The sequence below is a fragment of the Pseudogymnoascus verrucosus genome (assembly GCF_001662655.1).
Source record: "Pseudogymnoascus verrucosus strain UAMH 10579 unplaced genomic scaffold scaffold_38, whole genome shotgun sequence".
In the NCBI taxonomy this organism is placed as follows: Eukaryota; Fungi; Ascomycota; class Leotiomycetes; order Thelebolales; family Thelebolaceae; genus Pseudogymnoascus; species Pseudogymnoascus verrucosus.
This window is the reverse complement of record NW_017263689.1, coordinates 206,622-233,270: the sequence shown is the minus strand read 5'-3', so window position 1 is coordinate 233,270 and position 26,649 is coordinate 206,622. Positions and strand designations below refer to the sequence as shown.

The following is a 26,649-nucleotide window of genomic DNA, read 5'->3' as shown; positions in this document are numbered from 1 at the left end:
ACTTAACCCAAGGACTTGGGTCGTACAACATACAACAGGACCCATTAGCGTGAAGAAATTAAAACAGAGGACAACTTTATTTTCACAGAGTTATATTTTATTTACAGCATGCTCTAAAATTTAACTAATCCGTCAACCTGCACCGCCTGCCCTGTACGAATCGACTGGTTGGCGGCTATTCCTGTGAGAATGGACATGGCTCCATCGATATGCGATGCAGCGCGGTTAAATCTGTCAGGCGCAGGTTGACCAAAGAGATCGTTGAGTAGGACAGGATCGCCACCACCATGCCCCCCTTGTCCCTGGTCAATAGGCACCTTGTACGACTCTCCGAACAAGGGATGCACCGTAATCTCGATTTCATCCACGGCACCTTCCAAGTCCCGATCACCACCTCCATTTACGTATGATTTCTCTATCACGTTCACCTCGAGGCGGCCCTTGCTACCGTTGAAGCAAACTCTAAACCCCTCCAGTGGGGAATATGCAACCAGGTTGTAGGTGAGCATAGCACCAGATTGGTATTTCACAATCACGCCCATGGTGTCTTCGATATTAATGCCGTCCCCAAATACACTTTGATCACGATAGTACCCATCTTCCTTTTCTGCATCCAAGTACAGCGACTTTAGTTCCGGGTGATCCTCCATGTGCAGCGCAAAAGGATCATCCTTAGCAGCTTCGCTACCATGGGCCCTGGAGTAAAACTTCTCCTCGCCGCGCTTCTCTGCGTTCTCTTTTCCGTAAAAGTTCAGCTCCCCCAAGGCGAAAACCGTTTTTGGTTGACTCGCCAGCCAGAAATTTACCAGATCAAAGTGATGCGTCGACTTGTGAACGAGCAGGCCTCCGCTGTTACGCTTATCCCGATGCCAGCGACGGAAGTAATCGGCACCATGCTGGGTGTTCAGTAGCCATTCGAAGTGAACCGAAAACACCTGGCCGATAGTGTTATCAGCGAGTAATTCGCGGATCTTGGTGTTGTGTGGTGCGTAGCGATAGTTGAAAGTCACCCGCAATTTCTGGCCAGTACGCTTCACAGCATCGAGGATTTCCTGACAGTGCGTTTCGTCGGTCGTCATGGGCTTCTCACTGATAACATCACAGCCAAGTTCCATTGCCCGAATGATATATGCATGGTGGGTGCGGTCGATGGTTGTGACGATAACTTGATCCGGTTTGGTTTCTTCGATCATGCGATCAAAGTCGGCTGCCTTGTAGGTTGGAACCTTCTGTCCTGTAATTTTCTCAATGTTATCACTGGCATAATCCATGCGGGTTTGGTTTGTGTCGCAAAAGGCAACCAGTGTCGCTTCACTCTGGAAATCCCGAGCGATAGCAGTGTAGAAGAAGCTGGCACGGCTGCCAGTGCCAACCTGGGCATATCTTGTCGGTGCCATTGGATAGAGTGACTCTTGTATGGTATGCAGTTAATTACTGAACTGGAAAGAAAGGGCCCTGGTAAGAAAGGCCTCCTTGTTAATAATCATTTTCCGAATAGACCTATGTACCATGGAGGCCCAAGCCGTCGGAAATCGCCAAGACTTGCTTCGGTCTACATTAACCCATTGATGCGATATCCCAGCAAATAAGATCTTGGGCGGGCTCGTCCACAACGAAATATCTTCCGCGAATCAAATGGCTTCCATCCTCGTGAAAACCATCTGGTCAATTCCATACGCCAAGCCAAATACTTCAATTATGTGAAATTGCCTTGGATGGGCTTATTATATAATAGCGATTATTTGTAAATGACGTCCTTATAAATTACATTTGTTGCTTGAGCAATCTTTTTTGTTATGCTGGAGTATATTATTAAATTACCAATAGCGATGAAGCCGCCAATCCGTCTAACCTGCCGCGTCAACCTGGCCACGAGGCGTGAGACCCATTTGGGCTCTTTGTCTCCCCAGTCGCGCTCGACTCAGTCGACAGACCTATAGGGCTCTTATCCTGCCTCCCGAGGTTCCGATATCATGTTACCTACTTTTTACACAGTTTATGTCTTGCATAACCTCATCCTCTGGCGTTAAATGGTTGAGGCCAAAAGGGTTGTATCAATATTTAAAGCGTAGTGAAAGCCCCCTAGTTGTATGTAGTGCTGGCTATAAAAAAAGTCACCCGACTGTCTGTGATACTGCCTGTGATACTGCATATACCATAATTCAGACCTGTCCCCATGGAGCAAGCAAAGTATATATCCATAATACCACTCGTGAACTTCAAAATTTAAAGTTTAACCCCACAACCTTACAGCGATAATACGAATAAAGAGAATTCATCTAGCTCGACGGCCTAACTGTATGCCCTCACCAATACTCCCACGTAATATGTCTGAATTCGCGATGTCTCTAAAAAGCCCGTTGAGATCCACGCCTCGTTGAGGACTTGGAACCGGCGCTGTGAGAATGGCTAAGAATCTTTGGTTAAAATAAAGCCAATATAAAAGCTAAGATATTGTGACATAGTGAGACAACAATCTTTGTCTTAGGCACAGGTAGACGTATTCTAAGACAGAAGTTATTCGTTGGACGCAACCCGGCCATAACGGCAGCTAGGGCATACAGATTATAGCAAGGTCGAGCAGAGTGTAAATCGTCTTTAACTAATCAATATTTTATTATTCGACGGTACTTTCTATGAGTATTAAATATGGGCAGCCACAACTATTGACCGCCGGGAAGATGATCTGTCCCGAGAACGATGCCTAGCAATCCAAGAATTTGATTTGAGTCGTCATTTGGTGGTTGGGTCCCCTGAGGGGCTGGCAGTGCTGCTGCGAGTACAGCGGGCACAACGAAGAAAATCGTGACGAGGCGGAGTTGCATATTGCTTTGCTGTCATTGTTAGCTAAAACCTATCTTGCCTGCAGTGGAACTTACTCGGATGGTTTGGGATATATGAGAGGCTATTGAGGACTTTTAGGTTTTGAATTGTGGTGGTTTAGGCGGTTACAAGATCCTAACTAGAGGGGGTGATTTGTCGTGCTTATATCCGAAGCCCGAATGTCCCAGAAATTAAAAAAGAAATTATAGTCCCAACGATACGCTGAGTACAGTGTCTCTAGTGAGACATCGTGGTATATTGTTGAAAGATCGCTGCATCATTTAGAACCCCTAATTGCTCGACAAACTACATGAGATCTATTGAAACCTAGCCAACCGCAACTACATTCTCAGCATAACCACAATAAATTCATAGCCCTCTCTAGCGGTTAAACTTCTACTTTTCAGTTGTCCCTTTTCGGGCGAAAAATGCCGCCCACAATACTCGTGAAGCCATGTATAACCTGTCCGCCGATCTCAGGCAACCCGAGGGCCACAGGCAACCCGTTAACGATGTCGAACGTGCCCGCGATCAGTGGTATTTTCGGTGGAGCCTCGCCCGCTTGAGGGCTCGGGAGTGGTGCCGCAATAATAACGGGGATGATGAAGAAAACCGTGGCGAGGTAGAGTTTCATGTTTCTGCGGTATGGTCGTTAGAATATAATAGCAAGGGGGTTGTGGAGCTTGCGTACGTGATTGAGGATATTCAAGGTAGGTTTATGACAGTTGACGACTGTGGATCGAGGTGGTGATTTTGGGCAATTGCAAGTAGTCGAAATGCAGCACGCCAGGTTGGAGTGCTGCATATGTGGGTAACTGCGGTGGTACCTTTATACGCAATCGGGACGATCCATAAGCTTAAATCAGGGAACCACTGTCTCATGACACGCTTAATAGCGCTTCTATTATCAGACATCGTGATTTGTTGGTAAAGGGTAGCAGGACCCCATATTGAGCAATTCAGGCTGGTTTGTGACCGATAGGACGATGCTTCTCACTCCCGTAGCCCTCGCCAAGCAAAGTTCAGCTGTGTCTCACCTGCAAGGGAGTCGCGATCGCCGGGATCACTATCTATTATGCTCTTTGGGCAGCATGGGAAGACTTTTATGGCGCTTGCCTATAAAGCTAATGGCGGATGGCGTTAATGCGCCAGAATGACTGGGGCAGTTACAGTATTATAAGACACGCTGAGAGCTGCGGTGTGCAATCGTCGGCATATTCTGCGACTATTGAATTAGATCCGCAACGCCACAGTGCTCAAATAGGTCTCCTCAGAGCTCATCCAAAACCAATATTCCTCTCTCATGGCCCAATAATCTCCAAGGAAGCTTCAAGCTATAGAGGTACAAGTGGTGCCAATATCGGAGCTATCCATAACTCCATAATATCTGCGGTCCGATCCGTAACCGTGAAGCTTTATTATGCTCGAAACTGAGGGACCACTTGTAGGGTGTATGAAGGACACCCTGAATCACGCAAAGTCAAGGATTCATCGCAGGCGCCGCCCGGGCTTTTGTCATCCACGCGTATGTTTTGTTCATGTTCATGGCGACTCCAATATCCTTAGAAATGCGAAAACTCCAGCGAGCGAACATCGCCTGCGAAAAGGCAATCATGGTGGCTCACATGAATGCGCATGTTGCACTCTTGCAATCGTAGGTCAGACTTCCTCAATAAATTGTCCATGGGAATCATAAAGTTTTGCTCCAGTACTTCCACTATGGTCTTATGTACCGCCCCGAGTTCATCATACACATGACCCTCAATCGAGAGATAGAGTTTCCTGAGGTGCGGAAGTGCGTGAAATATGTCTTTTAGAGAATGATATAATAAAGTCTCCTGGATTTCCGAGATGCTTTTTTTCACCATCCTGAAAGTGTAGTATACTTCATGCACTTCCAAAGACGTGATGCTACTGAGTCTCTGTGGGAGAATTACCTCTGGTAGATGCCCAACAAAGGCACTGTCTATCTGTATCGTATTTCGTGCATATGAAACATCGATGCACTCGTCGTAGCTAGAGACAACAAAATCAAGACGACAGTTAGTGCTACTATCATTCGATCACATGTGATGTGCATTGTTGGTGGATGGGGGAGTTTATAAAAAAATTGAAGTATTGAACTCACGCCTGTCGACAAGACAACAACCAGCCCATTATCCCAATATTCCAGCATCCAGGTTCAAGGACTTGAACCGGACATGTGCACCACTGTCCATAACATCGCTGTCGAAGCCCGCTTTGATAACCCGAGCAGAATTAGCTAGAGGGCCGCAACCCGTCTCGCAATGTTCTCATAGAGTCTGGCACAGAGCACACATGGCACCGCAGTTGTTCCATCAGCAGCTTCCGACTTGGCGCGCGTTTGGATGGTTGCTCTGGGTCTAGCAGACAGTTAACCGTAATGTGTATTGTGTATCCAGCGAATGCATGCATTAATATCATGTGCCGTATCTCAATGGGAAGTTTCTGGAAGAAGGGGCTTTTGTCAACGGCAGCTGCTGCGAATATGAGAGGAGACTCCCCCGGGGCTGAAGGTTTGGGTTGGACAGGCAGTATGTCGTTCACAGGTCGCAGTTTGGCGGTTTTTTGGTTAATCCATTCTAGCAGTCGCCTGTTAGCCATATTGTCACTCTTTGTCCAAACCCACCAGAGTATACACAGTAATTATATCGTGTATAGTGTTGCAGATTTAAAGGAGCAGGAGCCACAGAGTATGAGTATTGTTGGAATATAACTAACATGCAACAAGGCTGGACCAGCAAGGTATCAGAACCCGATCACGTGCCAATCACGAGGTAAGCAGTGCTAAGGCGGAGGGTCTATAAACCGAACCCTGGCTGGCCGTAGATTATATCCTCAGATTCTAAGACCCTCAATAGTTGGCATCCAGTATTCGTAAGACAGACTTGTAATTCTATACACAATCGACAATATGATAGAGACGGAAAACAGAGTAACGTGACTACACTACTGCCCGGTCCGCCGAGATATCTTTTGTGACTACGCTACTTTGATCAGAATTCTGCCCGACTTTCGCGTTGACCGCCTTCCAATTCCGCCATCTTATCTGAATGGTAAGCTACTTGGTGACAAGGGCGTCATTTATGTGTCAAGGGCCAAGCCTGATCCAATCAGTCACGACCTCAAATGTCCGACGTCCAACGTCCAAACTCTCTTCTTTACTCCCATCAACTTCAATAACTTCACGTACTCACGATATCCGTGGGTTATTTCCTGTCGTTCGACCCTAGCCTGAAATATTCTTATATCCAGGGCCTCAATAGGTGCCATCAGCCTTGTTGACCGCAGTATGCCCTTTATCTAATCAGAGTGGTCTGTTCACGTACGGATCGTGTGCGCTTTCATCTTGTTCAACACCTTTCTCCGCGGTGGAGGTTGACCTAATGCATATGGAGCTCTAATCTACGGCTGTGAATACCCTTATTGTTCGCCGTGTTCGTTTCATGCTTATCCTCACAAAGGCGCCATAACGAAGTCAACATCGAGCCGCCCCCAATATCAACTTTCCACGCCCACAAACAAACCATGGTACGGCACCATATATCCCCCATTTCCCAGCCTTCCATACATGTTCAAACTAGCTAACCATCGCCAGGGCTGCTGCGCCTCTCGTGCCGCGGGCACATACCCCGCCTCCCCCTCCCCACAGCCAAACTCCTCCCGCGCAGCCATAAACACCGCCACCGCCTCCAACACAGCCCTACCCCGCCCTTCAACCCACACAAGCACCTCCCACCACCGCGCCCTAAACGAGCGCTTCAACGTCCCCCTCCGCACCCACGCATGGACAGCCAGGAAGTCCAAGCCCTGGACGCGCGCCAAGCTCGACCGCGAGCGCATCGCCTTCTTCGACACGCGCGTGACCGGGCGGCCGGAGATCTGGGGCGCCATCCGAGCAGCGGTGGGGGAACTGCATGCGGAGGCTGAGAATGGGGGGGTGGGAGGAGGGGGTTACGCGACGGCGCAGAGTATTATTGATGCAGCGGGGGCGACGCTGCCGACGGGGGATTTGGCGGATGGGGTTTATGATGCGCTAGGGGCGTATTATGGGATTCCGGAGTGGGTGGTTTGTGATCCGGTTAATGTGGCGGAGGAGGGGGTGGAGGCTGAGGGGGCGGAGGTGGAGGATGAGGAAGATGGGAAGGGGAAGGTGGTGGTGGCGGAGCGGGAGACGGTTAAGGTCACGACAAGGCTGAGTGAGCGTGGTGGGGTTGATGTGCGGGTTCGCATTGGCCGTGGGGATAGTGTGAAGACTCTAGCGCGCATGGTTGCGGAAGGAAGTGATGTACGTTTGCCCTGTTGCTGGTTCTCCAGTCCCCTACTCCCATGACGGGTAACAGCGCAACGAAGAAATACTAACAGCTCCACAGCTACCACCGCAAAAATACGTCAAGATCGCTTATCTAGGCAAGATCCTGCGTGAGAATGATACCCTGATCGCGCAGGGCTGGAGGGAAGGGCATATGCTTAATGGACTTGTTTTTGGCTAAGCCACAGTCCCACCTCGCGCAAAGAACCTTCTCGCACCAAAGCACGACTTTGGCATTGACGAGACTAATAAGTTCTGCGGGGTGGGGTGTGTACGGCGATGAGATGGAGGAAATAGTACAGTACATGAAGGGGGCGAGTGACGTGCTTTGGTTTGATACCCCTGGTTTCTAGCGTGCGCTGCGAGATTTATGATTGCTAGGCGGTTTGTTTTGGGATGGGATATTTGTTTTGGAATGGGATATTTGTTTTGGAATGCCGCGATAATGAGGTGAAGCACACACGTCTTGTGTAATACCGCGTACTTAATAACATTTTCATTGCAACGCAGCATGGTTTCTGATATACCCACATCTACCATCCTTATGTGAAAGGACGATTTCCATTAGGTATAAATCAATTGATATAGATGACAACTTGACTATATAAAAGGACTTGACTATATAAAAGAGGTGGCCGCAAGTGCAACCACCCCTAACTAAATACTTGAATAGATGTTTTGCTTGACAATTTACAAGCACTGGGAGTACCACTGGTTGGAAAGCTTGCAAGTTCCAGAAGCGCAGCAAGAGGCGCCAGTCCAGCCCTGTCCACCACATTGTCCGTACAGGGCAGCGCACTGATTCACGAGTTAGCAATATCCTCCCACAAGACTCCTAGGAATTAACTTACGTTGCCACTGGAAGGTGGGGTGCTCGAAGTAGGCGGGTTGGTAGGTGTAGTACCAGTGCCAGCCGACCCAACAGTGATATCAGCCGATCCACTGCTGTGGTAACCCTCCGAAGCAACAATCTGGTAGTTGTGCTGCGTCCCCAAGTTCATGCCGTGCGAAGCCCAGGCGTTGAAGTGCGCAGCGACATCGACGGAGCCGCTGGTGCGGTGGTTCTGGCGGACGGACCAGAACTGCTGAAAGGTCGAGGTGCCGTCGATAGAGGGCTGGTTGGTGCGGGTGGTTTGGAGGATGTTGTAGACGCTGCCGTCGACGGTGATGGTGCCCTTGAGGGCGGCGGCTGAGGAGGGGTCGTAGGTCCCGAAGGACTCGACGATGTAGTACTCGATCAGTGGGCTGCGGGTCCAGCCGTAGATGGAGAGGTAGCCGTTACCGTTGGGGCTGAAGGTTCCGGAGTAGGAGATTGTCCTGGGTTGTTAGCTAGGTGTGGTCATAATGTTGGTAGTGTGTGACGACTTACTGGGCCTTTCCGGGGTTCCATCCCTTTCCTGCGACGAAGTTGCCCTGGCCGCCCCAGGTCACGGCGTACTCACCGCCGGCCTTGTTGGTGTATGTTGCCTGGCCTTGGTCGTCGCTCCAGAAGGAGTAGTAGTACCCATCATGTGTACCGGTCTGGTTCGTGCGCTTCTTGAGGCGGGGGTTGGGGCTGGTAGGCTCTTCGCCGAAGACGCAGGCGACGGCGGACGCAGCAACAAGGAGGTAGGTGAAGGAGACCATTTTGCTGGATTTGTAGAAGTGATCCGTTTTAAGAGTTCTGGTGGCTGGTCTTGTTCATGGACCTGGGTGGAAGTGTCGTGCCTTTATACACGCCTACAAACGGGTTCCGGATGAAGGCATCTTACTGTCAGGCCTGTCAACGGGTCCCGGTAGATTCGATCATCATTTAGGCAGTTTTCCGCCAAGTCGATGTAGAGTCGTTTATATGGTGGGGTAATGGTGGCTTATTTCAAATTAGGAGAATAGGACCGTAGTCCCATGAACGGTGTGAGCCGACGTTGCATTCAATGCTTGTTATGCGTCTAGCGGCTTGAGTTCAGCGGGATCATCAGTCATCTTAGAATGCCGCGAGTTCGATGTGATCATTAACCATGATAGAATTATCATGGGATCAGCAGGATCATCGCTATATGCTTCAATTCGATCGTCAACTCTATTATTCGGCGACCATGGAAGCTTTGATGGACTTTGAAATTCTCCGCTCTAAAATCGGATCCCCGCCATTTCTACCGCCGGCTGATTGCATAGTGCATGAAAGCTTATAGTGGCAGGCAGGTACCATCCCATGACAGAAACATGAGTGCCGTCAGTTTAGCCTGGAAGCATTATCCATAGATGCTGCGATTAAAAGGCTCGTGGACCGTCCCGGATGAATGCTTCAATTGTTCGGCATTTGTCGCGGGGTAGTTCATGGGACAGACGTCGAGGATGATGGGATGGGATGAGGTTGTGGTGTTTTGACATATGAACTACGGATATATGTACCGCCGGACCAGTTTGATTTGGAGCCTATATGTGATATCGCCAAAACTTATTTCGTGTGGGGTCTTAAGTAAGAGCAATTTTAGATACGAGGGGGGTGGATATGCACAATGCCTCTTTGCAAATATCTGATATTTCAAGGCTAACAGCAGTTGATTTTGTGTGGAGTATCATAGCATGTATCTTTAGGGTGAGAGAGAAGGATACTCAACCGTTAAGGGGGCATCATCAGGATTACTTGGCGTGCTCCATCTTGACATCAAATATCAAATATCACAAAATCACACATTCACACTCAATAAATACGCCATTTGAGGTGGCCGATTCTCCCATTAACTAGACCCTGACAGAGGGGTCAAGCTCGACACATCCACTAGGGACGCATCCCGCACTCATCATCAAGACCAGCGCACAGCCCTCCCAAAGCAGCCCATGCATCCCAACAGTAACGCAAGAAAAAGCGGCACGAAGAGGTCGTGCCAGCCTAAGTAGTAGTGGATCGTTAACCCGCCCCCTCGCAAACCGTCCGCCGCCAACGCCTCAAGCGCAGTAGCAATCCGGCCCAGGGCGGGTGTAAAGCAAACGCAAAAATCCTTTCCGTGTCCAACAGAGCAAAGGGGGTATTAAGAAATGAGGGGAAAATCAACGATTATGGTGATATTTTTTTTTTCGGGGATGGTTTTTTCGTTTTTTTCATCATGATAAGGCGGCCAAACCTCGCGGGGGAAGTGGAGTTTGTTTGTGCTTGGGGAAGACGCAAAAATCTCCGAATTGGTACCCAGTCTGATGGAGATGCGAAGAGTAAAAAAAATATCGTTGTGTCGGTCCTCGTGATGCAATTTCGACCGCGAAAGCTGTGCATCTACCGCTGCGTACTCTGCATACCGCGCTTCTTAGATGGTCTTGGGCGACCGGGAATTCCTGCGGCAGAAGTCAGTATCAGGCTGCCTGTGCTTGTCAGTGAGTCGAGTAATAGAAAATTGGGAGCATACCCGATATCCACAATATCATCCACGTGGTTGCAGAGTGCGACGAATAGATCAAAGAAAAGTTTTCCACCACTCTCCATTTCTGTCTGCATGGTGCCGCTCCTCTTAAATGTCTTGCGACATCGGATAATCAGGGCAAGGTAATGGGCGCGGAGACGCGAGTCCGTGTCCGGCGTGTTGTCATAGGCGTACCGGGCGCTACGCAGGATGGTTCCGACCTCGATTCCGCTCTGCAGACCCTGCTTGCGAAGGGCAAGGCGCTTGAGCTCCTCGAGGCCGTACTTGTCCGCGAGGCAGTAGATGACGGTATCTCGGAGGAGATACTCTCCCACGCTGGAGACAAAGGTTGTGGCCTCGGCGTTTCCGCGACCACCTCCGTTTTCGGGGTTGGGTGAGCTCACTGCATCCTCGAGCTCCCAGGTGCTTCGACGCTTGTTTTGCAACGCGCGTGGGTAGTAGTCGCCCTTCTAGATGAGTTGTTAGAATACTGACATTTCATAAGGGCCGGCGGTATAACGTACGTAAAGATACTCGAGAATACATGAGAAGATCTCAGGTTCCTCGTCGGGAAGTTCAATCCTCTTACTCTGCGCATCGAGGAACTTCCCCCGACATACCGCCGCGAAAAACGGCGATAGGCAGAGGACGTCCTCGTGCGCCGCAAACAGTCGTCCTTCCTTTCCAACCATCAAGGTGATGACCGGAGAGATGAGGGGGCTACATAATGAAACGTCAGCCTTGCGCCCCGCATTTATGACAACTGGGTATACTCACGCAGCCCCAAGTAAAGGGTTATCCTCCTCGAACGACCTCTGCAACTTCGACGACTTCGATGCATCCTTCAAGTTCTTCTTTAGCCGTGAAACCTTTTCGACGCGATCGCGCGAGCGGTGCGAACGTTTGAACATGATGTCGGGCTGTGGAATGGCTTTCGGGATGGTGTGGGGTATTGTAAGGAGTGACGAAATGAGCGTGAGGGGATGATGGCTTGACGTGACGCACAAAAGATTGACTGGGCCCAGGAAGAGATCTCTAGCTATTCGTAATGAACGTCCGGAGATTCTTGTTTCTTTGCGACCCTAAAGGTGTGGTGACGAGGAAAGAAGAGACAGGCGCGCGCGGGGAAATCGACTCGATATATATGTTGGAACATGGGTGCATGGGTGAGGCTTAGCGTTCACGTGATAGTCCGGCCAGCCCAATTGAGCGTAGGGGAACATGGTGGAACGTCTTGGCTATTATTCGAAGGGGGTAATAGTTGAGCGCCTCATTTTTGGGATTTTTTGTCGTGGTGCGTTGCAATTCGTTGGCGCTGACAAGTTGCATGCGATGATCCGACGTCCGCGGTTGGTGCCTGGATAACAAATATCGGTCCTACCAGAGCATGCGGAAGCGTTTCCAAGCGGGACGCTTCACAAATTCCCATGCAAGTCCGAGAACTCGACCCCACGAAAACTTGTTTGCTATACTCGGCCCAGGATATCCCTCAGGGTTACCTATATAAGGCCGATATGGTGCTGACGGCTCAGCAAATCATATCCCATAAAACTTTATCGCCTCCCTTCAGGCTTCATGTGCTTCGGTTTTGGTCCGCTATGACGCCGTGATTTGTCCGTGCAGCGTCTGGTGCTCGTCGGGTGCCCGCTTGGAGTATATCCAGCCTAATGCGTAAAGTTGCACTTACTCTGCCACCTTGATCCTGATATCCAACTTCTTCCCGTTTCCATCTTGCATCCTCTTTTTCTTCCGCCAGCCCTGCTTCTTAGGCTCCTTCACTCTCTCGCCAGCCCAAAGCTCTCTCTCCCGAGCCTGTTCACACTCGCACAGAGGCTTCGGGCGTCTTTGTCCCGCAGCTTCGCCCGACTGCTCCTCGTGACACAGCTTCAAACAGTCGTCGCAGCACCTCACGTTGCCTAACTCGCAAGCCGGGCAAACTACAAGCACTAAATGGCACCCAGGCGATACACACTTACTCAGATGGTCCGAAGAGACACCACAGCTATGACAATTCGACACTGGTTCGGTTCCAGGTAATCCTGTCGAGCCCCGGGCGTCAAAGACATAGTTCCGGCCCTTGAACAGTGAGTCCTCGGCCGCTTTCTTGCCTGTACCTATCTCGGCTTCCATCCAAGTGAGATACGCCGCAATGCCGCCTTTGAGTGTGTAAATTTGTCCCTGGTCGCGTAGCTCATCTTTGGACATGTACTCTTCCATCCATCTGACGCCCTTTTCACACCTGATTCCGCCAGTGCAGTACGTCAACACTTGCGGTTTATCCTTCTCCTCGTCGTTCCCCGTGATCTTATCCCCATGCTCCTTCACCCACTGTGGCCACTGGCTGAACCGACGGATGGGCGGTTTCACTGCCTCCCCGCTCGTGGGAGACACGAAATAGCCAATCCTGGATTCGTAGTAGTTCCTCACATCAACGAGCTTAACCTTCTCATCCAGGCACTTCTGGTGGAATTCGGCTGGCTCAAGTGCCTGCACTGCTTCCCACGTTGATGGTGAATAGTTGGTTACTCCCAGTGGCGTGATCTCCGCCGTAACCCTGACATTTAAGATCCCCTGAAAGACACAGCGGCACCCGGGGGTTGGTTTGAAGAACTCATCTCTCCTTCTTTCCACTTCATCGTTTGATTCTGTGCCGACGGAGGCATCGAAGTCCAGCACTAACCCCGAAAAGCTCCAATGTGAACAGCAAGCTGTGATGTACTTCTGAATGCCTTCTTCACTGCCTGCCACAGTAATGTTGAAACCCTCTTTCGAGACTCGTACCTTGCCGCTTAGATTGCAAAGCCTCCCTTGTTTGCGGTGGAACTCTGCGAGCTTTTCAGGATCAATAGTTTCTGGCAGGTACTGCTCTGGGAGCATGGGCGAATTGGCATAGTAACGGTAGAAGAGAAGAACAACCCCCGGCTCTCCACAGGTACATGTGTATGATACCGCATCTGACTTCCCCGGTGGTGCATTGAGTTCTCTCATATCGAAATTTGCAGAAACCAAATAAATGTAATTCACATGAGGATATATCGAAGGGGAAGAAAGTGAGAAACTAGAAAAATGAGGGCCGACGGGGAATCTTCGGGGGTTCCTTTCAAGCGACCTGTCGACCAGGCTGAGGTCGCACTCGGATAAAGTCTCGTTCCGTGATTTCTGTCCACATCTCCAAGCTCCAAGAACACAGTGTCAGCCTCGCGATACCCAGACCAGCAAAGCGACAGCCAGAAGACGAACAAGTCACTCAATTCCGACGGTGGCCTCTTGAGAGGCTATACGCGATTCAGCGGATTAATTTTACAGTTATATTCATCCAAATCGACGCGTCCTGAGCCACGCGACTTTTCTGTACCTATCCGCGCCGATACCGAATCCCAACTCAACACACGCCAACATGTTTTCCGCACTACAAAACCCGCGGCAGGCCATGTCGCAGGTTCTCAACTTTGGTCTCATTCTCTCGACCGCGTTCATGATGTGGAAGGGACTCTCTGTGATTGCGGACTCGCCGTCGCCGATCGTTGTCGTACTCTCTGGATCCATGGAGCCGGCATTCCAGCGTGGGGACCTGCTCTTTCTCTGGAACAGGAACTTCTTCCAGGAGACGAAGGTTGGCGAGATCGTGGTTTATAATGTCAGGGGGAAGGATATTCCGATTGTGCATCGTGTTGTGAGGAAGTTTGGGGAGGGGTGAGCATATCTCTACGCGACACTGGCGATGTCGGAGACATAAACTGACTGTTCTATAGGGAGGGCGCAAAGCTGTTAACGAAGGGCGACAACAACATGGCCGATGACACGGAGCTATATGCGCGGGATCAGGACTTCTTGGAACGCAAAGACATTATTGGTTCCGTTGTAGGATATATCCCATTTGTTGGATACGTGACGATCATGCTGAGCGAGCATCCGTGGCTGAAGACGGCGATGCTGGGGATCATGGGGCTGGTGGTCGTATTACAACGAGAATAGATGGGCAGTATGCATGTTTCTGAGGCGTCTTAATTTGGTGATTTTGGTGATTTTCTGCAGGCAGGTGTCATGTAGGCCCGGAGAGTGTCAGGTCATATTGTAAAAGGGTTTCAAAAATGGGTATTCCAGTGGGTTTTCATGGATAATGGAGCGCGCGAAATGTGTGTACAATCAATTAATAGCGACTTTTATGAAGACCTAAATCCATCTTGCTGCGCGACATATCCGGGGGGCATTTGGTTCTGGCAGCCGTCAACACGAAGCTTGTATACGGTCAGGCAGTTTTTGAAACGCGAAGTCTCACATTTGGTTAAGATAATATACACATACCATAATACATGCAGGTCAGGGAACTGAGGCTATATATCCCCGGGGTACACAGCTCGTATCCTGTTTCTTTGTGTTTCGTATGCTTCGTGTGTTTCTAAAATAAAAAGAATGTTCTATTTACGATATATTTCTGATCTATTTATGAACTTGGCTTCCTTAACTTTCTTGACGTATTTAGCGGGCGGAAAGGCTAAAGTCGACAGGGGGGGCCTGGTGGTAGCCTGACGTGGGGTCGATGACATAACAAAAACGCCTCGCAGAAGAACAACCCCCCTCTCAAGAAGACCATACAAAGACATTTTTAGAATAACGACACTCTCTTTACCTGTAATAAATAGCGAGCAGTGCCCTCTTGTCTACTTCAACCCTTGCAATATTTCTACAACCACAAGATCTTCCAATTTAAACCGCACGTTACATCAGCGTCATCATGGCAGGCGCAGGTGGAAAGAGAATCGCAAAGGTATCCAACAGCTGATTGCAGCCTACCACTTACCTTTCATCGCTGATCACCGTGTTATACAGGAGCTCAACGAAGCTACAAACCCTCCCCTGCCAGGAATCCAGGTCACCCTCGGCGAAGACTCCGATATTCATCATTGGAATGTCATAATCGAAGGACCTCCGGAATCTCCCTATGCCGTACGTCTCCCCCTCTCACCCAACCACGCACTGCCCAAGAGCTAACCACCACATTCAGGGTGGCCTATTCAAGCTCCTCCTCGTGCTCCCGACCGAATACCCCTTCAAGCCCCCGAAGATCAACTTCAAGACCAAGATCTACCACCCGAACGTCTCGAACGATGAGCACGGCTCGATGTGCCTCGGCATGCTGAAGGGTGACCAGTGGAAGCCGTCTACTAAGATTGTGGGCGTGCTGGAGGCGGCGCTACAGCTGCTGTCGGAACCGGTGCCGGATGATGCAGTCGAGACGGGGATAGCGGAGGTGTATAAGAATAATCGCAATGAGTTCAATAAGCAGGCCAAGGAGTGGACGAAGAGGTACGCGAAGTAGGGTGTGGGTTTGTGATGGGATGGAGAGGGTTTGTGGGGGGTTGGGGGATTTGGACAGCGGGGTTCGATGGATCACATAGGTGCTTTGGACTGCATTATGGGTGGGCTGGAGGGATGAAGCGATCTGTGAAATGCATTGCATAGAAATCACAGCAGCGGTTTGTGCGAGAAGAGTCGTCGCAGCATTTTAGAGTCATAATCTACGCCTCTTCAATATTCAGCTACGTCTTAGTGATATCAGGGTTCCAAAGGCGCATGCCATCGCTGTTGGTGGCATCCAGGTCAATACAGTAGGATACCGGCTGGGTGTTCAGAGGATGTAAATGGATCTTATCTGGTAATCCCCTACAAATAAACGTAAATATAAATTACAGTATTCTTTTTTGCCGTGAAATATTATTTTTCAGCTTCATTTTAAAATTCACATTTGATCCAGTGCGTTACAAATTGATGTGCTTAAAATAGAAACCTACCAACGCGTTACAGGCCAAAAAATAATAATATAATAATTCAACCTCACAAAATAGCTTAAACTCATCTTAAATGTAATTTAATTTTTATTAACATATTTTATTTCATCCCATGTCAAGTCACACGACTTACTCGGGGATATTTACGTTACTGCGTACAAATCCGTGCCCTGTAATTGGGGATCTTCAAGTCCCCATCCGCAATTCGGACCCCTGCACGGAAATATGTATCCCCATTCACCGCCAAAGGTTCCATCTTCATTTTATGTGTTTTAGATCCGGCTCAACACATCTCAGAAGACGCCATCTGCCTATGTTCACCTCCCTCTTCAGTTGAACTTTAGTATCGAGTCGATATTTCTTTTCAATTGACACATTCGTTTTTATCTACGGGAAAAATCGGGTTTCCGGCTCCAAATTGATCGTTGAAAGCCCCCCGCCCACGACCGCCAACAACCCCTTTCTCGGCATCAACCTACGACAGGAAGCTTGGCAATAGTTCCGAATTCTACCTCCTCGACTACCATTGTTGACCTCGTCGACCCCCGATACCTCGAGGCTCAATCTGCCTCGAATATCACCATGAGCGAACCGAAGACCGATGCGACGCAGATGGAGCCCACAGAGGACAAGATGCAGAACCCTGGGGCGCCTACAACAGAACAGATGCTGCCGCACGGTTCAAGCGTGAATATCGCCCGGAAGGCGAAGAAGAAAGCCGATGGGCCGCTGCAGATTTTGGCGGGCTGGCTGCTGGATAACCAGACAGGTATGTCGCGAGATTCAGTCTACATTCCCCCTCATGTCTCCCATGTACCTCCTGCGCTGCGACACCGACTTTTACTGACAATGATGTGTACTGAACAGGCTTCGCTTTCAACCTCATCGCCCTCCTTTTCCTCACCCACATGTCCATGTCGAAAGCCCGGCCATATACCTCGAAATTCTTCACGCTCTCACACTACAACTCGAACACTGGCAAATATGCTGCCGGCCACGACGACTTGTTCTTCATGACGTTCTGCATTGTGCTCTTCAGCGGTCTTCGCGCAGGAGTTATGGACTACGTCCTTGCGCCGTTAGCCAGGATGTGGGGATTATCTAAGAAGAAGGAAGTTACCAGATTCGCCGAGCAGGGGTGGATGTTGATATACTACTCTGTGTTCTGGCCCTTGGGAATGGTATGTTCCCTCAGTCTCCTTGCGCGTTGCGTGTTGCGTTGCGACTGACCCTTTATAGTACATTTACTGGAAGTCATCTTATTTCCTCAACATGGACGAGCTGTGGACCGACTGGCCCCAGAGAGAGCTCGATGGGCTTATGAAGGGATATATGCTTGGGCAGTGGTCTTTCTGGATCCAACAGGTTCTCGTTATCAACATTGAGGATCGCCGAAAGGATCATTGGCAAATGTTGACCCACCACCTTGTCACCATCGTCCTTATCTGCGCTTCATATGCGTACCATCAGACTCGCGTTGGGAACTTGATTCTGGTGATCATGGATGTCGTTGATTTGATTTTCCCCGTAAGTCATACGTAATTACACGCCGTGTACCTATACTGACAACCACAACACAGCTCGCTAAGTGCTTCAAATACCTCGGATACACCTTGATCCCCGATATCTTATTCGCGGTCTTCGTAACCGTGTGGCTCATCACGCGCCACGTGTTCTTCCTCATGACCTGCTGGAGCGTTTACTCCGACTTGCCCAGGTTAATCACGTCGGCCTGCTACAGTGGATCCGCGGACAATCTCCAGGGCCCCCTCGCCGTACCTGACGACTGGTCTCACCTTCTCGAGCCCTTCCGCGACCCCACGGGCATTGTCTGCTTCAACGACAATATCATGCTCGGCTTCCTGTACTGCCTCCTCATCTTGCAGGTCATGATGTTAATCTGGTCCGCCTTCATTGTCCGCGTCGCCGTGCGCGTGCTCCAGGGCCACAGTGCGGAGGATATCCGAAGCGACGACGAGGGCGAAGAAGAAGTTGAGGACGATGAGCTCGAGATTGAGGCAGGCCACCCACTCGAGGAGGAAGTTGGCGTCGAGGCGATCAACTTGAAGGGATGGGAGCGCCGCAACAGCGTTAAGCGGGCCGGTAGCTCTAGCGGGATCACGTTGCCCAGGCATAGTGACCCCAAGGAGCTGCTAAACAGGATTGGATGCGAGAAGCAGATCGACTGATGGACATCCTTGATGATGGCCATCTCATACTGCGCCAAGAGATCTGGGGAGATCAGACGCAGAGACCTGAATTGGTGGATACCAACTTTTGGGTCAGCTTGGAACGCCTGAGGGTGATTGGCGTGTCATGTTACTCCGTCCGATACTGCTGTCGATAGGATACACTGGCTAGCACTATGTGTTGCCTGTCAGTCTTCAGTCGACTGAAAAAGCAGTAATAGGGCACACCTGGCGGCGTGTTGAGGGATCTGCGTCCAGGGGACGTCGAGAAATGGGGTCGGTTATTCATTTTGAGGTTGGGTGGAAGATAGAGAACAGGGGATATCACTTTTTAATAATCAAGTTAAGATACGGCGGCGTAGCGAGGATGGGGGGACTCTTTATTCTCAATAGTGGCAGGTCCTGGATGTATATGGCGTCAGGTTACTAGGACTAGGCTCAATGGTGACGGGGGTTTGCAATATGATAAACTGTATATATGGTCTGGAGGAATAGATGCGCTGGGTGTTAGTTGGAGTCATCTCGATTCGATGAAGCTGAACTCGAGATAACAGAGAGGGAGCAGGCGTTATAATTTTGATACCATCTTAATGCTTTGCTTTTTTTCGACTTTTATTGACAGATGGTGAAGAGGACCCTATTTAGTATTTATCGAACGGCTAGTTGCTTTGTATTTTGTTGTAATACCGCTGTAACGCTTGTTGTGTTTTGTCTCATCCCATCTCATCTCATCTCATCGGCAATTGCTGACATAATAATCGTCCCATTAACCAAATCTCAGCCAAATCTCAGGGGCATGACCCGCATTACCAAATTTGATCTAGTGTGTTAGCCTAAGAGGCTGAGGTACCTTGGGGAGTAATGATAAACCCCGGAATACCGGGGGCCCGCGACTTCCGAGGTGGACCCTCATGTTAATAATTTCGAATTCTGACATTTCTGACATTTCTGACATTTCTGACATCTTCGAAGACTTGTCAGCAAATTCAAGAAAAAACCCGGCAGTGCTTTTTATACACAGTCTATGGCTGTTATCGTGTCCCTTTCTCTGTTCTATTGCGTCTAATCCGTCCTTGCCGCTGTGGCCCACGAAGCAGTCAACACGCAGAGTTGCGGGTCATTCGAAAGGGTCTAACCCTGACCGTCCTCGACAATCTGTCCGGATCATACAGCCTATAAGGCTTCATAGTCTCAGACCTCGACGGCCTTGCTATTATATAATCTTCAGTCGGCGACAATGGCTCCGTCCGAATTCTCCACGCCCCTCCTGGCTTCACTGGAGCAGGTGTCCCCAGCGAAGGACAGTAAGACCCCTCCGCGGCGCAAGAAGACAAGCGGGGGAGATAAAGACAAGAAGACAAGCTCACGAAAGGCTGGTCTCAAGAGCGTCTCGTCCTCCGACCTCTTGCCGACATCGACACCCAACGGCGATGCGGACAGCCAGAGCAAAGAGCCGGGGTTCCTAGAACGCAGGAACCCCCCTTCTTTCCTGGGTCGCTGCAAGCACGTTGTCACAAAGCACTCGTGGATTATTCCTCTAATTATGATGCTCGCCTTCCTCTCCGGATATGCCTACAACCCGACCGAGTCCAACATCATCCACCGCTTCATCTTCCTCTCCTACGCACAGGAGCCTCTCGAGGGCGCCGACCCTAGCGCACCAACACTATACGGCAAGGGTCTTTGGGATTTCGCATTTGTGTCTTTCTACACCGTTGTTTTGTCTTTCACCCGCGAGTTCATTATGCAAGAACTATTGCGACCGCTCGCCCGCTTCTGTGGTATCAACTCGCGCGGAAAGCAGTACCGTTTCATGGAACAGGTGTACACAGCCATCTACTTCTCGATTATCGGATCCGCTGGACTATACGTCATGAGCGGGACGCCGATGTGGTACTTCAAGACGCACGGCATGTACGAGTTCTTCCCGCACAAGACCCACGTGGCTATTTTCAAGTTCTACTACTTGTTCCAGGCGGCGTATTGGTCGCAGCAGGCTATTGTCATGTTGCTGGGCTTGGAGAAGCCTCGCAAGGACTTTTATGAGCTTGTGGCCCACCACATCATCACCCTGACTCTTATTTTCTTGAGCTACCGATTTCACTTCATGCATATTGGTCTTGCCGTTTACATTACTCATGATATTAGCGATTTTTTCCTTGCTGTAAGTTGAAGCGACTTCTTATTTCTCCCTTGCGCTTTGTGGGGACTTTCAAGGGCTGTGCTAATGAGATGTCTGCAGTTGTCCAAATCACTCCACTACATCGACTGCCCCGTGGTGGAACTATATTTCGGTACCAGCATCATCTCCTGGATCTACTTCCGTCACTACCAGAACCTACGCTTCATCTACTCCCTCTTCACCGAGTTCAAGACCGTCGGACCCTACGAGCTTAACTGGGAGACGCAGCAATACAAGTGCACGCTCTCCTTCGTCATCACATTAGGGCTGCTGCTCATGCTCCAGTCTATCAACATCTTCTGGCTGTACTGCCTCCTGCGCAGCGCCTACCGCTTCCTTGTGCACAATATTGTGAAGGACGACAGATCCGAGGTCGAGGAGTCCGAGCTGGAAGATTTGGAGCGCAAGAAGGCACGGAAAGAGCGCAAGGAGGAGGAGGAACGTAATAGGGCTGCGGAACTGCTGCTGTTGAACGGCAATGGGTCTGTTAATGGTAATGCTAAGCGTGCGGTAAAGGCTACTGGGAGTGGGAGTACGTCGTCGGCGGCGAAGAAGAGGAAGAGCGCTCCGCGGCGATCTGCGGCGGCGTCGTCTTGATGAGTTTATATGACTTATGGTATAGAGGGAAACGGTCGATAAGTAGTAATTAATAATGTAATATATTCATAATTCTAAACCTTCTTATTTGTCTCGGTTGCTTTTTTGAGATATGTGCACGATAGGCTGCAACATGATAAATACTGGTCTAGGTGATGGAGGGTATGTATTTGATTCACAGTTGCTATGAAAAGTCAAAAAGGCACTAGGCTCTATTTAGTTATTCACAGACTCTCACTAACTGTCATGCACCGTCCCCTCCCCTTCCCATCAGGCTACAACGTCAACGTCCTTGAACCGAAAATTTATTAATCGGCAGAGTTCCGCTTGAGAAAAAGAAACTACTCGCGAGGGATAAAATATGAGAGGCATTTTTACAACTCATGCAAGAAATGCTACAGGTCTACGAAAGCGTAGCTCAGCAGAGGACCCAGTGGAGGATGAGCGGACATACAATCATCTATAACTACGCATAAAGGCATATAATTCTGCATCGGGGCTATAACATAACTGTCTTTGAATACGAACCGCCAAATAGATGTCGAGAACATTGGATTACCTGCGCCTACCTTATCAAGCAGAGACAAATCGAGGGGTAAAGGGCGGGGACGTTAAAGCAACCAATAACGGAAAAAACATTAGACAATTAACCGCTGTGATTTGATTGCGGGGTATTAAACAAAATACCTTGGAGGAAGAAAGTCGGAAGATCTGTAACCACCACTACGCGAAGGCGGATCTGCGGTGGGAAATCGATATGTACTGCCGGCTAAAACAACCAAGTGCCGGTTGATTAAATTTCCACCTAATAGATTAAGTTTACTTATATATGTATAAGTATCAGTGTCTGTAGGTGTGTATTTGAATGTCGGTGACACACTTGCAACCACTGTGATTATTGCATTTTCAAGTTATCAAAACTATATCTAGTCAAATCCAACCACCGAATCAATTGCTACCATGTGGTCTACGTTATTAGTTTTAGCGGCTACGGATGTAGTTTCTGGACTTGCATTTGAAAAGTCTAATGGTCTCAAGCCCCGACTTGACAATGGTCTTGGAAAGACCCCCGCTCTTGGCTGGAACAGCTGGGTATTAAAAATATTCTCTTTTATTCACTGCATTCTAAATAGCCGTCAACTTGAAGCAGTATTCTAACTTGTTTAGAACCAAGGTGGCTGCAATGCTGCTACCGCAGCGGTAGCCCTCGATACAGCACAAGCTTTTATTGATCTTGGTCTTAAAGATGCTGGCTACACCTATGTCAACATTGACGACTGCTGGTCCACCAGTTCCCGCGACGACTCCGGCAACCTTGTCCCAGATCCTAGTAAATTTCCTCAGGGCATGAAGTCATTAACAGACCAGATCCACGCTATGGGTCTGAAATTCGGGCTATACGGTGATGCTGGTACCAAAACCTGTGCTGGGTATCCCGGGAGTCAAGGGCACGAAGAACAAGACGCTAAATTGCTAGCTAGCTGGGGTGTCGACTATTGGAAGCATGATAATTGCTATACGCCTTGCAACGCAGGGGAAATGCAAACATGCACCGACCCTGCTGGCAACACGCAAACATGGTATGTTACAATGCGTGACGCACTACAGAGCTCAGGACGGCCGATTTTCTATTCCCTATGCAATTGGGGGCGCGATAGTGTCTGGACCTGGGGGGCGGATGTTGGGAATAGCTGGCGGATGAGCGTCGACAACTGGGGCGGTTGGGAGGACGTTGTGAGAATCGCTAGTCAGGCTGCACCAATTGCTTCTTACTCCGCTCCTCACGGATTCAACGACCTAGACATGATGGTAGCTAAACCCAACCCCTTACTTTGCAGTCTTTATGCGGCTCTATTACTAAATTCACTGATAGATAATTGGGAATGGCAAACTCACGGCCGCAGAGGAGCGAGCTCACTTCGGTATATGGGCTATTTCTAAGTCGCCCATTTTCATAGGGACAAATATCAGAAAACTGTCAGAAGAGACCATTAGCTTGTTTACAAACAAAGTATGTAGGCCGATTTATTTCCTGATATTCAGGCCCGAATTGGATATTTCCATTTTTATAACTAGGTACTAATGAGTAAATTGCAGGGCCTATTAGCCGTCAACCAAGATCCTCTCGGAAGGGCTGCAACTACTTTCCGCCCAGAAGGGGCCGCCTCTCCTGTTTCTGGCCAACTGTATCCGTACTGGGCTGGACCGCTCTCTGACGGTGTTGTTGTTGGACTGGTGGCTCCTGATGGCGACCAGACTCTTTCCGTCAACTTTTCTGATGTGCCCGGACTTGGTGAGGGGACCTTTTCCTGGACGGAGCTCTACAGTGGAAATACAGGAAGCGGAACCTCTGTGAGCGCCAGTTTAGGCGCACATGATATTGCCATCTTCAAAGTGTTTTACAGGCACAGTAATCATAGCACCTATGATAGGAGTTGACGAGTCTTATCAGTGGACTGTACAGATCGGGCAAAGTTTATATTCTCCATATGAGAAAAGTATCAACCTTGGTTTCTAAGTCATCATTTAATGTCCCCTCTGCTGTTTACATAGGCTGCTATAATAGTGGCGTGATTGTATCGGCTAAGGAACATAAAGACTGTTATAATACACCTAAATTACAGAAATTAAACGGGAAAATAGTTAATTTGATTTTTCAATCTCACGTCTCCTTCTCAATGTCGTGATTGCCTATACTGAGACGTCTTGCCAACTCAAGAAAAAGAAATACTAGACTCTAAACATCCAATCTGAGATATATCACTAGGCGTTGACTTGAAAGACGGCCCAAACCTGCACAGCTGCGAGACCCTTCTTATGGTGCGATTCTTTCTTCAGATCACCTGACTTCTGTTCTATACCATCCTTCGCGCCACTCTTAGTAACTACATTAACATAGACAGCAACAAGTCTAGATCAGATTAACCTGCTATTTATTTCATGTGATACAGCCTTTCTCGGACTATGTTGTCGTCGCTTCTGCGGTCTTTGCCCAGGCTCGGACGACGATGGAAGCCACTGAATTTCTCCAACCCAAACTTCCTCCTGGTACCGGAATACCACAAAATTGAAGAAGAGACCCTTCCGGACTATGTTGCGTCCCAGTATTATCCTACCTGTATAGGAGAAGTGATCAAAGAGCGCTATCAAGTTGTAGGGAAATTGGGGTTTGGGTCTACCTCAACTGCATGGCTTGCACGGGACATGAAGTGAGCTCTCTCTTCATCTGTCAAGATAATCACCCGGGTCCGATATGCTCACGAACTATAATCATAGTTATCGTCGTTATGTTATGCTTAAAATCTCCATCCAGGCTTCGTCTATGGACCAGCAAGCGGATCACGAGGTCAAGATGTACAGGCGCATGGCAGAATCTCCGAAAGGTCATCGTGGTCGTGACGCCGTCAGAACGTTACTGGACACATTTTATGTCGATGGGCCTGGGGATAAACACCAGTGTCTCGTTCACCCCCCGTTATTTGAGAGCATTTTGACGTTCTTACGCTGCAACCCGGTAGAGAGGCTGCCTTCGGAAGTCATAGCCTTCGTTCTTCTGCGACTGTTTTTAGCATTGGACTATCTACATACGGAGTGCCGGATCATACATACCGGTTCGTGGCTTGATTTGCAACCACCCGTCCCTCCCTCACTACCTACTTTCATTATTTACTTACACATTTTTGATAGATATAAAGGCCGATAATATCATGCTCGGCATAGACGACGATTCGGTCTTTAGCGATTTTGAAGAGGAGGAGCTCCAAGACCCTGTTCCGAGGAAGGAGGTAGACATAGACGGGAGAATGATATACATGTCCCGCGATCTCAGAATGCCAAATAATATGGATGCCCCGGTCCTATGCGATTTTGGTTCAGCCATGCTCGGTGCCCAACACCACTCGGAATTCGTCCAACCTAATATTTATCGAGCACCAGAAGTGATTCTAGAGGCTCCATGGACGTATAGTGTGGATATATGGAATGTGGGATGCATGGTAAGACACACGGCCTGGTTACCACGCGACGAAAATTACTAATTGTTGGAATAGATTTGGGATATTTACGAAGGCGGTTCCTTGTTCACCGGCTATGATCTAGAGTTTCAGAAGTACCGAAGTCGAGCCCATCTCGCCGAGATGATAAATCTCCTTGGCCCCCCGCCATCGAGTCTTCTTGCCCAAGGGGAGCTACGAGATAAATTCTTTTCAAGCGAAGGCAAGTCAACAGTCTTGTCATCGTATGTCTAATAAATTATAGTATCGTATACTAACCGTATATGGCTATTTTAGGTGCCTTCCGCAATAAAAATTTATTAACGGGCCAGGTTCCGCTTGAGGAACGGGAAACTACTCTCGAGGGTGAAGAGGAAAGAGAGGCCTTTTTACGCTTCATGCGAAAAATGCTGCAATGGGAGCCAGGCAAGCGTAGCTCCGCAAAGGAATTAGCGGAGGATGAATGGATACACAAACATCTATAAGAATGTATGGAAGCATGAAAATGATAAAACTTTAGATGTGATTCCAATCTATACGCCTCGACTTCTAGTGTCATGGTTGCTTGTGTGAGGGCACCCTGATGAGTAAAGAAGCACTGAACTCTCAACATCCTATTTGATATATATTGCTAGGTGTTGACCTAGAAGATTGCCCAAACCTGCACAGTAGCGAGACCAGTCTGACATATCGAAAGCATAAGACTAGAACCCCCGATCATCACAACGGCCTAGAACGTATACCACTGGAGTTTGTCCCTGTCATCTTTCTAAAGTTCTTTTAATCCTTTTGGCTGTGATAGAGCAATCTGGTTGTTGAGTATTCTCAATCTTTTTTCGAATATGGGGAAATCATCATGCAAGTCATAAACTCGACGAGGCCGGTGGTTCCAATCCTGAAATGTAGCCGGCCATTCATGACAGCAGAGTATTGCCAATAAGGGATCAGTGGAGGCGTTGGCAACCCGAAATAATTTTCTCGCCTTTTTGAATTGCGAGAAGATTAAATGGGTTGTTAGGAGAGCTTCCTTCATGAAATTTGCCATCTCCTGCGAGGCAAGTATACTTGGAGAAGGATTCTCAGTCCAGCATCTAATTCATTAGCTATTGAGTATAAGAGCTTGAAGGCGTGGCATACCGCTGAACAATATTAACATGGTCATTGACCCCGGTTTTTGGAATATTTGCAAGGCAAAAGCTTGGAAACATAAACAAGAACAGACTTTTGGACCGTTCATCATAATCTAGATGGGCGCTCAAAATTACGTCCACACAACACTTATCCCGCAAGTGCTTTGTAAAACCTTTGCATTGAAATCGATGGGATTTATGGCCACCCTCGCATGTAGCTCGATGTTCTCTCTGGGCATC

At 49.0% G+C, this 26,649-nt stretch overlaps 11 protein-coding genes across 11 annotated transcripts; 6 read left to right on the top strand and 5 right to left on the bottom strand.

Annotated features, from left to right (window-relative positions):
• Positions 1–83: 83 nt before the first annotated feature.
• Positions 84–1,493, bottom strand: VE01_07262 (uncharacterized protein). Its single transcript, XM_018276697.2, has one exon. The coding sequence runs from the start codon at positions 1,395–1,397 to the stop codon at positions 114–116; it is 1,284 nt and encodes a 427-aa protein (XP_018128239.1). The 5' UTR covers positions 1,398–1,493; the 3' UTR covers positions 84–113.
• Positions 1,494–2,663: 1,170 nt separating this feature from the next.
• Positions 2,664–3,738, bottom strand: VE01_07261 (uncharacterized protein; the record flags this gene model as incomplete). Its single annotated transcript, XM_018276696.1, has 3 exons — positions 2,664–2,834; positions 3,263–3,461; positions 3,659–3,738. The coding sequence occupies 3 exons, from the start codon at positions 3,736–3,738 to the stop codon at positions 2,664–2,666; spliced, it is 450 nt and encodes a 149-aa protein (XP_018128211.1).
• Positions 3,739–5,967: 2,229 nt separating this feature from the next.
• On the top strand, positions 5,968–7,826 carry VE01_07260 (uncharacterized protein). Its single transcript, XM_018276695.2, has 3 exons — positions 5,968–6,375; positions 6,443–7,132; positions 7,218–7,826. Exons 1-3 carry the CDS (start codon positions 6,373–6,375, stop codon positions 7,335–7,337), a joined length of 813 nt encoding a protein of 270 aa, XP_018128210.1. The 5' UTR covers positions 5,968–6,372; the 3' UTR covers positions 7,338–7,826.
• VE01_07259 (uncharacterized protein) lies at positions 7,718–9,562 on the bottom strand. The gene is made up of 3 exons (XM_018276694.2): positions 8,526–9,562; positions 8,008–8,473; positions 7,718–7,954 (listed from the first exon to the last, which is right to left on the bottom strand). The coding sequence occupies exons 1-3, from the start codon at positions 8,780–8,782 to the stop codon at positions 7,847–7,849; spliced, it is 831 nt and encodes a 276-aa protein (XP_018128258.1). The 5' UTR covers positions 8,783–9,562; the 3' UTR covers positions 7,718–7,846.
• Positions 9,563–10,022: 460 nt separating this feature from the next.
• Positions 10,023–11,622, bottom strand: VE01_07258 (uncharacterized protein). The gene is made up of 4 exons (XM_059463870.1): positions 11,308–11,622; positions 11,055–11,250; positions 10,537–11,000; positions 10,023–10,465 (listed from the first exon to the last, which is right to left on the bottom strand). The coding sequence occupies exons 1-4, from the start codon at positions 11,439–11,441 to the stop codon at positions 10,438–10,440; spliced, it is 822 nt and encodes a 273-aa protein (XP_059319507.1). The 5' UTR covers positions 11,442–11,622; the 3' UTR covers positions 10,023–10,437.
• On the bottom strand, positions 11,623–13,599 carry VE01_07257 (uncharacterized protein). The gene has a single exon (XM_018276692.2). It carries the CDS (start codon positions 13,516–13,518, stop codon positions 12,214–12,216), a length of 1,305 nt encoding a protein of 434 aa, XP_018128266.1. The 5' UTR covers positions 13,519–13,599; the 3' UTR covers positions 11,623–12,213.
• Positions 13,600–13,726: 127 nt separating this feature from the next.
• SEC11 (Signal peptidase complex catalytic subunit) lies at positions 13,727–14,865 on the top strand. The gene is made up of 2 exons (XM_018276691.2): positions 13,727–14,223; positions 14,283–14,865. Exons 1-2 carry the CDS (start codon positions 13,928–13,930, stop codon positions 14,503–14,505), a joined length of 519 nt encoding a protein of 172 aa, XP_018128267.1. The 5' UTR covers positions 13,727–13,927; the 3' UTR covers positions 14,506–14,865.
• A 233-nt stretch (positions 14,866–15,098) lies between these two features.
• On the top strand, positions 15,099–15,880 carry VE01_07255 (uncharacterized protein). Its single transcript, XM_018276690.2, has 3 exons — positions 15,099–15,298; positions 15,361–15,477; positions 15,536–15,880. The coding sequence occupies exons 1-3, from the start codon at positions 15,266–15,268 to the stop codon at positions 15,848–15,850; spliced, it is 465 nt and encodes a 154-aa protein (XP_018128264.1). The 5' UTR covers positions 15,099–15,265; the 3' UTR covers positions 15,851–15,880.
• Positions 15,881–16,603: 723 nt separating this feature from the next.
• On the top strand, positions 16,604–19,168 carry LAG1 (sphingosine N-acyltransferase lag1). Its single transcript, XM_018276689.2, has 4 exons — positions 16,604–17,088; positions 17,187–17,500; positions 17,559–17,846; positions 17,900–19,168. Exons 1-4 carry the CDS (start codon positions 16,902–16,904, stop codon positions 18,506–18,508), a joined length of 1,398 nt encoding a protein of 465 aa, XP_018128265.1. The 5' UTR covers positions 16,604–16,901; the 3' UTR covers positions 18,509–19,168.
• A 301-nt stretch (positions 19,169–19,469) lies between these two features.
• VE01_07253 (uncharacterized protein) lies at positions 19,470–21,367 on the top strand. Its single transcript, XM_018276688.2, has 2 exons — positions 19,470–20,672; positions 20,751–21,367. The coding sequence occupies exons 1-2, from the start codon at positions 19,746–19,748 to the stop codon at positions 21,285–21,287; spliced, it is 1,464 nt and encodes a 487-aa protein (XP_018128262.1). The 5' UTR covers positions 19,470–19,745; the 3' UTR covers positions 21,288–21,367.
• Positions 21,368–22,247: 880 nt separating this feature from the next.
• Positions 22,248–25,534, top strand: VE01_07252 (uncharacterized protein; the record flags this gene model as incomplete). Its single annotated transcript, XM_018276687.1, has 7 exons — positions 22,248–22,379; positions 22,455–23,096; positions 23,161–23,298; positions 23,385–23,639; positions 24,601–24,898; positions 24,975–25,282; positions 25,337–25,534. 7 exons carry the CDS (start codon positions 22,248–22,250, stop codon positions 25,532–25,534), a joined length of 1,971 nt encoding a protein of 656 aa, XP_018128263.1.
• Between the last annotated feature and the right edge of the window lie 1,115 nt (positions 25,535–26,649).